At 42.2% G+C, this 11866-nt stretch overlaps 1 protein-coding gene across 2 annotated transcripts in view; it reads right to left on the reverse strand.

Annotated features, from left to right (window-relative positions):
- The window catches only part of HTRA3 (HtrA serine peptidase 3), a 49135-nt gene that overhangs the window by 9990 nt on the left and 27279 nt on the right, over window positions 1–11866 (reverse strand). The window contains exons 5-7 of one of the 2 annotated variants that reach the window (XM_014527162.1): window positions 9644–9676; window positions 8900–9014; window positions 2769–3057 (exon numbers count right to left, since the gene is read on the reverse strand). In XM_014527162.1, coding sequence (XP_014382648.1) covers window positions 2948–3057; window positions 8900–9014; window positions 9644–9676 — 258 coding nt within the window. In that variant the 3' untranslated portion in view covers window positions 2769–2947. Of the gene's footprint in view, window positions 1–2768; window positions 3058–8899; window positions 9015–9643; window positions 9677–11866 lie in introns of those variants that run through there. The other variant, XM_006017012.3, reaches the window with a different exon arrangement.

An 11866-nucleotide genomic window follows, 5' to 3' on the forward strand; every position in this document is an offset into this window, starting at 1 on the left:
GAGTGTGGATTTGCCAGGACATTGTTTTCCCTGGAGCTGACTTTACATCTAACACAAGACCTTAAACAAGTGTGATAACTGTAGGGTTTGTTACTACATAAAGGCCTCATCTTTCTTGCATCCCTCCCAGCAGAAATGTAACTGGTAATTTTGGTGCACTGGCTGTCATGGAGAGTTGTGCCAAGGGTCAGAGAACAGCAGGGGAGAATCTTACCAGAGATTCAAAAGACCCTGGCGTCAACAGTTGCCATCACCACAGGCTCCCCACAGCCAGCAATGGTTGCTTCTGCTATTGCCTGGGTTCACCACCCACTGGCAGTCGTTCCTGATGCTATTGCGTAAATACTCCCTTTAAATTGGTGCCCAGGGCTGGCATCCTTGCCTGTCCACACCTAGCTACATTACTGTTCTTAGGGAGTTAAGTATGAGACCTGCTGGAGCCATGAAGATAAATATTCACACTGGACGTGTCTACATGTCGCTGTATGGATGGCAATGTTGCTACAGTGACATGCTTTAGTACTTCCTTTTGGAAGTACTAAAGCATGGTGCAGTCATCACACATACTGTGCCATGTGCGCAGCACATAATTAGATTTCACCACTACATCACCATAGCAGCACACTAAAAATGGGGGAGCATGCTACTATGGTGACGTAGCTGCCCATCACACACAGACCCACGTGATCGCTACACTGCACCGTACCGACATGTAACACATTGCTGTCGCCATAGGGCGATGTGTAGACATGCCCACATGTTCATTAACTATATTAAAAATGGGATTGATTCCCTCAGCAGAATTACTTTTATATACCTGGTTTCTAATATCCTTATAAGAAATCTCATGAACTACATGCAACCAAGGAAGGTATTTTTTGGATTATTTTAACTGGTGCCGGGGCCTGCAGAGAAACCCTCTAGAATAACTCCTATATCTTTTTTTTTTTTAAGCGTTCCCCAAATTTCGAGCCCTTGAAACACAAAAGCCATAGACTCCTTTGTTTGCAAAAGCACATTAGGCTTCATTTGTGTCAAAGGTCACAAAAACAAAGCTCTGCTCAAAAAAAGAAAACCTGCCAGAATGGTCAGTCTTCCTGGCAATATCATCAGAGAAGCCAAGTACTGAATGGGCACAGAGACTAAGAGCACTTCATCACGCCAAGGGATGGCCTTTGTGAGGTCAGGATTGAGTCGTGTTGGCAGTGCAAAACAGGGCAGCTGGAACTGCCATTTGCTGTTGCATCTGTTCTGTGGATAAAAAGTCTCCAGATACGTTATTCTGGCAATTTTCATGAACCCTTAAAGAAGTTATAGGGATCAAAACCAGAAGAAAAAATAATTAAGAAAGCCAGCATGAAATGGAGAGAGGTCCTAAACATAAAATGCATCTCACCAAGGGAACTAGGGCTTCTTGTTTTAATGTTCATATGCTGGAATAATCAAACTGCCTATATGTACAACAATTTCAATCTGAATCTTGATTATCGTAGAGCAAATGATTGTATTTAAATGAACATTTAAATTTCTCTTAAACACAAAGTGCCAGATTCACCTGAGTGGTTGGACACTTTAAGCCAGATTCATTTCCATTGATTAGGTTCCTGACATGTTAAAGTAAAGGCATGATGGGATCTGATATATGATTCCAAAAATCTTGCTCCCTGGCATGCCAGTCATGCATGGCAGATGGCACATTTGTGGGACCTCTCACATCAGATCCCATTTAACCATATTGCTGGTGCATGGGGAGCCAATCCCATACTTTCCCTGCACTCGCAAGTAGCAAACCTGGGAGCACACCATGCAGGTAGGAGCCCTGTGAGCTGACTGAAGTCCCTAGCCACCAAACCACACGGTGCTCATGGTGGACTCCGGGAGCCGGGAACTCTAATCAGCTGACAGACCTTCCAGCCACAGAAGCTCTGATCAGCTGGTGGAGCTCCTAACTGGGGAAGCTCATGGTGTGCTCCCATGGCTGGGACCTCCGAGCAGCAGAGGGGCGCTCTCGGCCCCTGGAGCACACAGGAGTCTTGAACGGCTTCCGTGAGCTCCGAAGGCTGGGCAGTGGCCACACTTTCAATTAAAGGTTTAATATGAGCCAGCCACAAAATTATTACACATGTTTTGTGTAGTAACTTTGTGGCTAATTCATCATTTTATCATGCCATTAATTGAATGAAGGTGTTGCCAGTCACTGCTTAAGATGTGATAAGCCAGTTGTCTGTCAGGGACTTTAGGCATTGAAATGGACTTAGGTGCCTAAGTGAGATTCTATTCCACAATGTTCGAGTCCTGAAAATCCATTAATGCTTCTACTTTGTAACACACTGTCTTCTTACCTTTAAAATTGAGTTTCAAAGAAAACAATAAGGAGGTGGAGGAGCCACTAACCTTGTGCGTTAACTGTTTTTCATGGACTACAGCCAGGTGAAATACAATCACACTTAGGTGCCTAAATCTAGCTATGTGCCTAACAAATAGAATCTGACCCTTTTTGCTGATCCAAACAGGAAAAAACAGTTAAACTAGAATCAGTTAAACTAAACTTATATGTCTTTTTTTCTGCCAGTGATGTTTTGCAAAGCAGCTGGGACTTCCTGGTGAGTCTGGCCCAAAATGACTGGCAGCAATTAACAGTGTAAGCAACTTTCTATTCTGTGAGATATTTTGATGCATAAGAATGACACCAAATACTAGGGACCTCTTCATTTTAATATTAATCATCTTTATTGATTATTATAAAAATATACACATTAAAATGGGCAGACAAATAAGGAACTAAAGGCACAAAAATTCCTAACTACAATACTTTAGTAAGCACTATTGCAAGGTACAGATGAAAGGCCCAGCCCTCCAAACACATATGGCCATGAGTAACTATATTACATGAGTACCCTTTTGTAATAAATGAGAGTTTTGCAGTTGATTTCAGAGAGTCAGGAATTCACCAAGACCTAATGAAGGAACCGATCCTGCATTCTTTACGTGATCTGCAGGCAAAACTCCCGTTTCTCTGCTCACTCCCTTTGCGTCTTGCAGGCTGGATGAATGGTCCTGAAATGATTTAAGAAAAATATTCCACTGCCAAACAGATTCTATGAAACGAATCCAGCCTCTCATGCTGTGTACTTTCTCAAGCTGTGTAACTGGGTCATAAAGTGTAACCAATGATCTGCATGTGATTGTGAAAGATCTCTTCTGTTCTGAAGAACTTCTTTAATGACTATTATCAGTGTTTCCTTGGAAATACCCATTTATTGTTATTGTCATCACTAATAAATATAATTTGCTAAACTTGAGCATGTATACACGAGACATTTTACTGTGCAGCAGACTAATTTGCTGTGCAGTAAAGCATCACCATGTACATGTGTGCAGCAATTAGGGTGCAGTAGACTAATTTACTGCTTTGTTAGATAGTCCTGTCAGATACAAGTGCTATCCAGCCACACAATAAATTACTGAGTTTAAATGCATGTGTAGATGGTAATGTCAGGATTAGTTTACTCTGGGTCAATCTGAGTATATTCAGTCACATTAATTGCATGTGTAGACACACCCCTTAAAAAGCATCATTAGGTCCACATTCACCTAATCAGTGAGATGTCTAGCTGGCCTCATAGGTAAAACTTTTTCCCTAGTCTAATTGTAACTGTTCTGTGTTTCACTCTTGTTATATGCTATAAAGTTCTCAGATTCAGTCCTAGTTCTGAAATTATACCCAAACTTACAGATTTGCCTATATATGTGCTCAGATTGGGGGGGGGCGGGGGGGTGGGATTAATTAGAGCAGTTCTTGGACAGGTGCTCTAATTAAAACAGCTCACTGTCACATGTATTAAGACCTCCTGTGTTCTTAAAATAGCTGTAGGGACACTTTAAAGCTCATTAGTTAAAGTGCTGCTGTATCCATTTTGAAATGTGGGTGGGCTTAATACACATGGCGGTGAGGCAAAGCTGGAATATTCCAATTAGAATGTGGAGCAGACTCGATTAATCAAGCCTGCTCCGATGCAGTCTAATTAGAACTCAAACAAGCACCTCTATAGGCGGCCTTGGTTTCCTAAAGAGAGTCAACTAAGAAAGTAACTGGTTTCACGATTGCTGATCAGATGTTTAAATATGGATTAAGATGGGTTACGGTGGTAACTTTTAACCACCTGAGTTTGCAATTGGTAGCTTTCCATCTCTATTTTCCCTATTTATAAAATAGGAATGATTTTACCAAAGTTACTCAAGTATTCAAGGCTAGTTAACAGTTTTACAAAGTTTTGAATAATTAACTAACTATAGAAGAAAGCTGTTGTTATTATCAAGGTAATAAATCAAATATTATCATTAATACCCTCCAGTTTGACAATTCATTCAAATATTCCTCATGACTAATTAAATAAACATTTTTGATTCTTCATGTTAGTAGATTATGTATTTATTTGTAATAATTCACTCTGACTACTTCATGAATCTTCACTCAGTATATAGACCTGCTAAAACTGAGATTTAAAAAGGCTGTGGTCAAACTCATAAAATACTACCATGGATGTCTCCTCTAAAGAGACCTCCTCCTCAAATTAATCTGTGAAGTCTCTTAGGATTTGTGTCTCTGTCATCTTTCGACAAGTCACAATAGAATGAAAACACCCCGATTCTTATTTCCTTTGATTTAATTATAGCAAGATTTTGAGGGTAAATCAAAGTTAAACAACTGAAGTAAAGCCATAATCAAAAGTATATGAAACTTGAAAAATATTCCTACATGCCAAAAAATGCAAACACATTCCATAGCATCATGTCTATATCTGCTGAAATAAGATCGGTCCTTCTGGACTTTGCAATAGCAAGAATTTTTTTAAATACCTTTAAAAACAGCTCCATTTCCAAGGAAAATGCGCGAGGTAAAACAAGTAAAGAAATGGTCCCTGCTTGGCTGAATGTACCATCTAACTTTGGAATGATGCCATAAGCGAGGGTCAGTAAACCAAGAGCATACACAGATGAAGGACAGCAGTGAAAACAAGATAAGATTGCTACCCGCTATGGTACATAACATCACAATGGTTTGGATCATCCCTATCATCCTTTGTAGACTCTGCAGCAAAAGCATTTTTAAAATGGATGCAAATGGGGGAGAAAAGCAGTCTACATCTTATTCTCCACAGTCACTTCCTCTCTTGGTGCACTCTTTTCATTTCTTCAAGATACAAAAGAGAAGGGAAAGCCTCCTTGCATAATCTATTCCTAAACATATCTCGGGGTGAACTAATTCATCTACAATTCTCATCTATCGCAGAGACCACCCTTCGTCATCTAATGTATAAGTTCTAATGTATAAGATCTAATGTATGTCTATTCTTTGGGTCTCTCAGTTTACAAACAATAGAACTCACTGTTTCTTCCAAGAAATCGCCTTCAAACCCCTAGTCTTTAAATATAATGAGCTCTCTCAGGCTGTCAGCCAAAACTGCTTGCCTCAGCTGTGTGTGGCCTGCCTCCGATTTATCCCAAACAGCTTAGACATCAAAAGAAGCCACAGTTTGGTGGCACCCAGAAGTCCATACAGAAGAATGGATCAGAGCTGTATCTTCTCAGTCCACCATATTACCAAATGCATATTCAAGCACTTAATGAAATAGATAAATTACAGTTGAAATACAGATACATCCTTCCTACATTGTTCTTATAAAACCTAAACCATTTCTCTGACTTAAATGTATTTTATTTATTCCAATTCCAGCTCATTCCAATTCATTAATTATGTATGCTAAATTATTCATATAGCTATGAGCCTAACTTCTGTCAATTCTGTCAACGGGCATATTAAAGCTGTTGTATTTTTAATGAGCACTTCAGTGATTTTTGGCCAAAGTTTCCCTTTCCTCTTATAGTTCTGTAGTTGGTTGGTCACTTCTGGGTGCTAGTAAAAGTAAATATAAAAATAATGGTTCATTCCTCCAGGTATTATAATGACATTATTATCTAGTAACACATGGTTATAAGGGTTAGAGCAGTAGCTCCAGAGACATGAATTTAAGCCCAGCTCCATTCAATCCAGTTTTAAATGGGCTCTTTGTCATTTGGCCTGGAAATCAAAGGCAAACAGACACAAAGTAGCCACATTGCTCTCTTGTGTGCTATTGGCTACAGAACCTGGTGCGCCTTAACCACACAAGCCCTGTGGGCCACTAGGCTCAGGAGGACCTTTGACCACAAGGATATAATTTATAACGTGTTTTAGGATACCTCAGGATAAAAGGGTTTCTATTTATTTTGTCATTCCTCAGCGTTATATCTGGCATGGTGCTATATACTAGTGTACAGTACAGTAATGTAACATTAGGGAAGGATGAAGCAGTGAGTCAAGTTCCAGCCTGAGACTGAAGAGCTAAATACAGATGTTCAGAAAGCCCCTGAAAGAAGTGCCTTAACTATTGTGCTTTACCTAAAACACTATAAGTTAGAGCACGAGGAAACTAAACAGATGTTTGCTGGTCAGTGGGGGGCCTAAAGCCTCCTTACAGTAGCCACTGGAGTGCTCCTGCACACCACCCTCTCTGCAGTCCTGCACCCCACCCCGCCCAGCTCATGACAGTCAGCAGCAGCTGGGAGGGGGAGAGACCCCAGAATCCTTCCCCACCTGGCTGGGGCTGCTGCAGGGGGAGGAGAGACCTGGACCCCTCTCCCCACATCCCCCCCCCACACAGGCTGCACTGTAGCATGGCCTAGAAGGGGCTGCTACAGGGGGAGAGACCCCAGAGAGGGAGCCCTTCACCTGCAGCCCCCTTTGCTGGCACCAGAACCAGGCCAACTGCAGAGACAGAACGCCCCCTCGCCCGCCCGCCCCCTCACAAGGCTGCATGCTGGCTGGAGTCAGAGACTGTCACAGACTAGGGTGACAGGGAGCCACACAATGCTCATCTGTACTTAGGTGCCTAAAACCCTCATTTCAAAAATAGAGAAGCAATTATTCTTTCCTTCTCAAGAGTAAATGACACTGTAATAATGATGACCCTGACACCACCCTTTTAGGCAGGAACTTGGTGGCTACAGCCCTTTTTCAGCACATAGGAGAGCTGAGTTTAGTGTCTGCCATGGGCTTGTGAGATTGAAACCTCTGTCACTTAATTGCTGTGAGAGTGCCTTAGCCATCTGACTATAGGCTGTTTTAGGTGCAAGCACCCTACACCTGCCACTATGCAGAAATGAATGCAAGATTCATGGGGCCAGAGAAAAAGGTGTGTGATGCTATAGCCCTGTGATTGGGTACATGAGTGATGATGAGAGCAGGGTTTTGCTCCTAGTGCTGCATTTTACATAAGCAGCCATTACAACATGGACCACAATGCAAGACATCCTTTTCTGCCCTAATCACCGGGCTACTGAGTTATACTCCATCTTGCTCCCGCTCTCTAGCCATGACACCCTGGGATACCTCAGGTTACTTTTAAGGGTGATGTGGGGCAACATAATGTCACAGATGCAAACTTGATTCACAAAATAAACCCAGAGATTCAAATAGAAATCCATAGCTGTGGTTTATCTGAGTTCTTTGCAACAGAAAAATTGCTCTATTATTTTTCTGTAGTGACAAAAGAGCTGGCATTTTCTGAGAGATACCATGTCTCTATCCAGGGACATCTCAAGTCTGAAAAAGTTGAGAACCATGGCTCTAGCCCAATGAATCTTAAATACCTTTGTTCACAGTGGCACAGCTCTAAATGGAGAGTAAGTGGGCACCTTCTCCAGAATAGCCTGTTATCAGATAATTGGGGCACTCTCTTGGCAGCCATGTGTTGTGTCTTCCAATCATCTCAGGCAGAGAAAGGAATTAAACACAGATTTCCCACTGCCTGGGTAAGTACTCTGCCCAGTAGACCTAGTGGGCAGAGCAGGTAAGCATCCAGAGAAACTGCTTCCCATTAGACTAGGTAAAAGGGCAGCAGCTCCTCCTCTGGCCATACTCTAAAACAAAAGGATGAACTCTGTCCAATCTTACAAAGAAGATCATGGGCATCTACTCTCCAAAGATATTTCAGGGCTATGGATATAAAGGGGTGTTTCTACACATGCTTCAGGAGGCAGTGGCGCTTTAATTAGAGTGGCTCCAAGAGCCGCTCTAAGTAAAGTACCCAGCACATCACATGTATCAGCTTCCCTGTGCTGAAAAATGGTGGCAGGGGTGCTTTAGATAAAGCCTGTCAAATGAGCTTTAGTTAAAATGCCCCCACCACCATTTTTCAGTGTGGGGACAGTGATACATGCAACGTTCGAGTCTACTGGAGCACGGTAATTACCACGCTCCATCAGATTCGATTAATCTATTACCATGCCCCATCACACTGTAATTCCAGATGCATGTGTATAGACACCCAAGGGTACTATGTAATCAGAGATTCCTCAACAGGGTATCTAAGAGGCAAGAGTAAAGACCCTGTATTCAGTGTTTCTTGCCTGGCTAGGTCTAGGCATCTACACTGTGACTACAAGCAGCTCTACCTCGGTGCTTTGGATTCTGCTTCCTGTGCACTGTTTAGGAAGCCTGGGCAAATTACACAGGCTTCTGGATTCCGCTCTAGGGGCCAGATGCCTAAAAGCTGGTGATGCTGTACCCAAATTCTGGATGCTTATGGCATTTATGAGATCTAGCCCTTAGTCTGTTTTTAGTGCCTCAGTTTTTCATCTGTAATTTGGAAATAATACATACTACTAGGAGATATGGTGGGAAAGGTATAGTAAATATTCTGAGGTGCTCGGATAATATGATCATGTGGCCAGATAAATACAGGAGAAATTAAGAGTACTGTGCTCAGCTACTGGACTTCTTTTCTGAATAACACAAACCAAACTCCTAAGGATATTTTTAGTATCATTTATGATGGTAGTTTCTGTTAGAATTTACCTTTATTTTGTTTGTCGTGCGACTCTGTGAGGAACCGAGTGATGCGATCTGAAGGAATAGCAAAGGAAATTCCGGCAGTAACCTTTAGAGTGTTTATTCCAATCACTTCACCATCCTGTGGATAGAAGAGAGCTAATTACATTGTTCCTAATGGATTTAAAAATTAATCCATTTCCCTAAATTGTAATGCCACAGATTTACTTCTCAAGAGAGCAAATGTAGATCAGTTTATGAAAACCAGTCATTCTCTGAAGAAGTAGAATACTTCTTTTGAGGACGATAGTGTCTCCTCGTATCATAGATTTCAAGGGTGCTAAGAAAGATACCCCAAATGATTCTTCCCTTGATATCAAGATGTTTCTCTTGTCTCTAGTGGCAATTATTCAGACAGTAATACTTAAATTCTACCGGCAAAGAATGCACACTCATATTCAAACAGCAAATCTATGTTCCAAACACGCCCGATAAATGCCTATCTGCATAACATTTGGGTTCCCACCTACCTGACTTGCATTGGAAAGGGGAATTTTTCTAGGCATATTGGGCATGTATGTGTTTCTTTTACAGGAAAATATATATGTGCCACTATTTGACAATTGAGTTGTTAGTCATTTTGCTTGAAAATGTGCCACTTTCATTATAAAAGATGTGGGGAGAGAGTCCTCCTTCACTGAGAACACAAAATACACTGTCAGTTCAGATCTACTCTCTTAAGCAAAAAAGAAGGAAAGCAACCACACTTACCAAATTAACAAGAGGTCCTCCAGAGTTCCCATACTGTAAATAAAAATAAAAAAAAATCAGAAAATGTTACAGTGGTGTTCTCCTTCAGGGAGTGAAAATTGTGTGAATGAATGTTTATTTCTTAGCATTAGAAGTAGGTGAGATGCTCCCTATGCGGCACCAAAGGACATAATGCACAGCATGGAGAGGCTTCAATTAAACAGCCTGGTCCTGCAAAGAAATCTAGGCAAGTGAGTCCTTATGATAATTTCACTGCAGAAGTGGGTCCTAGGCTGGGATTAAGATTAGGGAAAGTATTTAAGAGCATCTCTGACATATAAAAACATATTTTTCCTTATTGCTTTACAGTTTTAAATGCAAGTAATCAATGGTTGCATCTACACAAGCTGTTTTATAGCACATTAGACTAATCTAATGCGCAGTAAAGGATCACCATCTACACATGCACAGTAATTATTATGCAGTATATTAGTCTAATGTGCCATTTTCTAGTACTTATAGATATAGGTACTAGAAAAACAGCACGTTAACTAATGCACCATACCACACAAGTAGACACAGACCAGGAACAAATTGCTCACCATCAGCCTAGGCAGCAGGGGGCCACAGGGGATAGGGAGAACTGTCCCAGCTTGGCAGGACACTGCCTGCCAGCCAACCACTGGAGATCAGGAGGGGGCAAGGAGGCAGCTCTGGTCAGGTGCCATTCTCCATGTGGCTGGGAGGTAGTTGTCCACCCAGCCGGAACAGCTCCTCCCACCCCACTCAGGGTGAGTCTGATCTCCCCCAGCTGGGACAGAGCTGTCCACTGAGCTAGGACAGCTTCGCCCCACCCTCTAGAGTTCTGGGCTAAGCCCCCATGCCTGCTGCTAGCCCAGGGCTCAAACCCAGGGGAGCCTAGAGCCCCCCCACGGCTGCTATTGTGGGGCAGAGCAGGGCAGGAGCAGCCCTGGACTGGGCTGCTCCTGTGGGACTTCATTTGCTCCTGGGGAGCACGTGTAGACATGCACTGAGGAGCACTTTAATGAGTTTGAATTTTCTGCACAGGAAATTCAGGCACAATAATTGCATATGTAGATGCACCCAATATGTAGAAAATTACAGTAAAAGCTCTGTTATCCAGCATCCCCTGGGAATGGGGGATGCCAGATAACAAAATATGCCAGTTAATTGAGCAGCCCCAGATGTCCTGCAAGCACCGTGGGACAGGGAGGTGGGCCCTGCACAGCCCCGCACAACTTCTTATGCCCCCCGGGCCATGGGGGCTCAGCAGCGCAGGCTGCTTTGCCCCAGGCTGTGAGGGCTCGGAGAAACTAGAAGTGCCACAGTGGGCACTTCGGTTTCACTTTTCCTTACAAGCCGGCATGCGGTTTAACAGAGCATGCCAGCTTGTAAGGTGCTGGTTACAGAGAGTTTACTGTATTATATTTCAATTAAATACTGATAAGCAGGTAATGCTTTGCACACAGAACATTTGTCAGGAAATAGTAGGGATGTCTAGGAGGTGTCTGGGCATTAAAAGATTACACTGACATTTTAAAACCAGTATTATTGGGTACTGTGGAATAGGATACCATTGTTCAATTTTACCCTTCATCTGAGGACCACAAATAACTCTGCAAATGTTAATTAAGCTTTACAACGTATCTTTGTGAGGGACATTTGTAACATGTAGGGATTGCTTTACTAACCATCTCTAGAGTAAAATAAGGCAGCTATTTTGATTAAATAGCTTTGAATCTACTCAGTATCTGAAGATCTCCAAAGAAAGAAAAAAGCAATAACTTGGAAGCAAAAGGTATAGGGGTCTCCTGAGCCTACACATTGGATCAATAAATATGCTTCTGAATCAGGCCAACTTTTCTGGTCAGCCTATCAAGGAGCCAAAAGCAGCAGCCTCCCACTCACACTAAATAAATATTAAGTGATGGAAGGCAGCAGTTTGCGCCATGTAAGCAGTTTACATTTTGATTACAGCAGGCAAACTGCTATTTGTTCTCAGAAAAAAAAATTAAATGACATTGGCGTATTAAAATCTGCTTCAGTCTTCACAGCTATACCGATTCCTACTTCATGCTAAATCATTTTGCTTATTGTCTTGATGGGAAAAGATTGCCGTGTACAACCGAACAGCCCTGTTTAGGAGATGATTGCCCATCCCTTTTTTCCCCTCTCTCTCTCTCTTCCTGCCTCATCTCCTCTATCCCACATTGTCTCCCAAGG

The sequence above is a fragment of the Alligator sinensis genome, unplaced genomic scaffold, assembly GCF_000455745.1.
Source record: "Alligator sinensis unplaced genomic scaffold, ASM45574v1 scaffold421_1, whole genome shotgun sequence".
NCBI lineage: Eukaryota > Metazoa > Chordata > Crocodylia > Alligatoridae > Alligator > Alligator sinensis.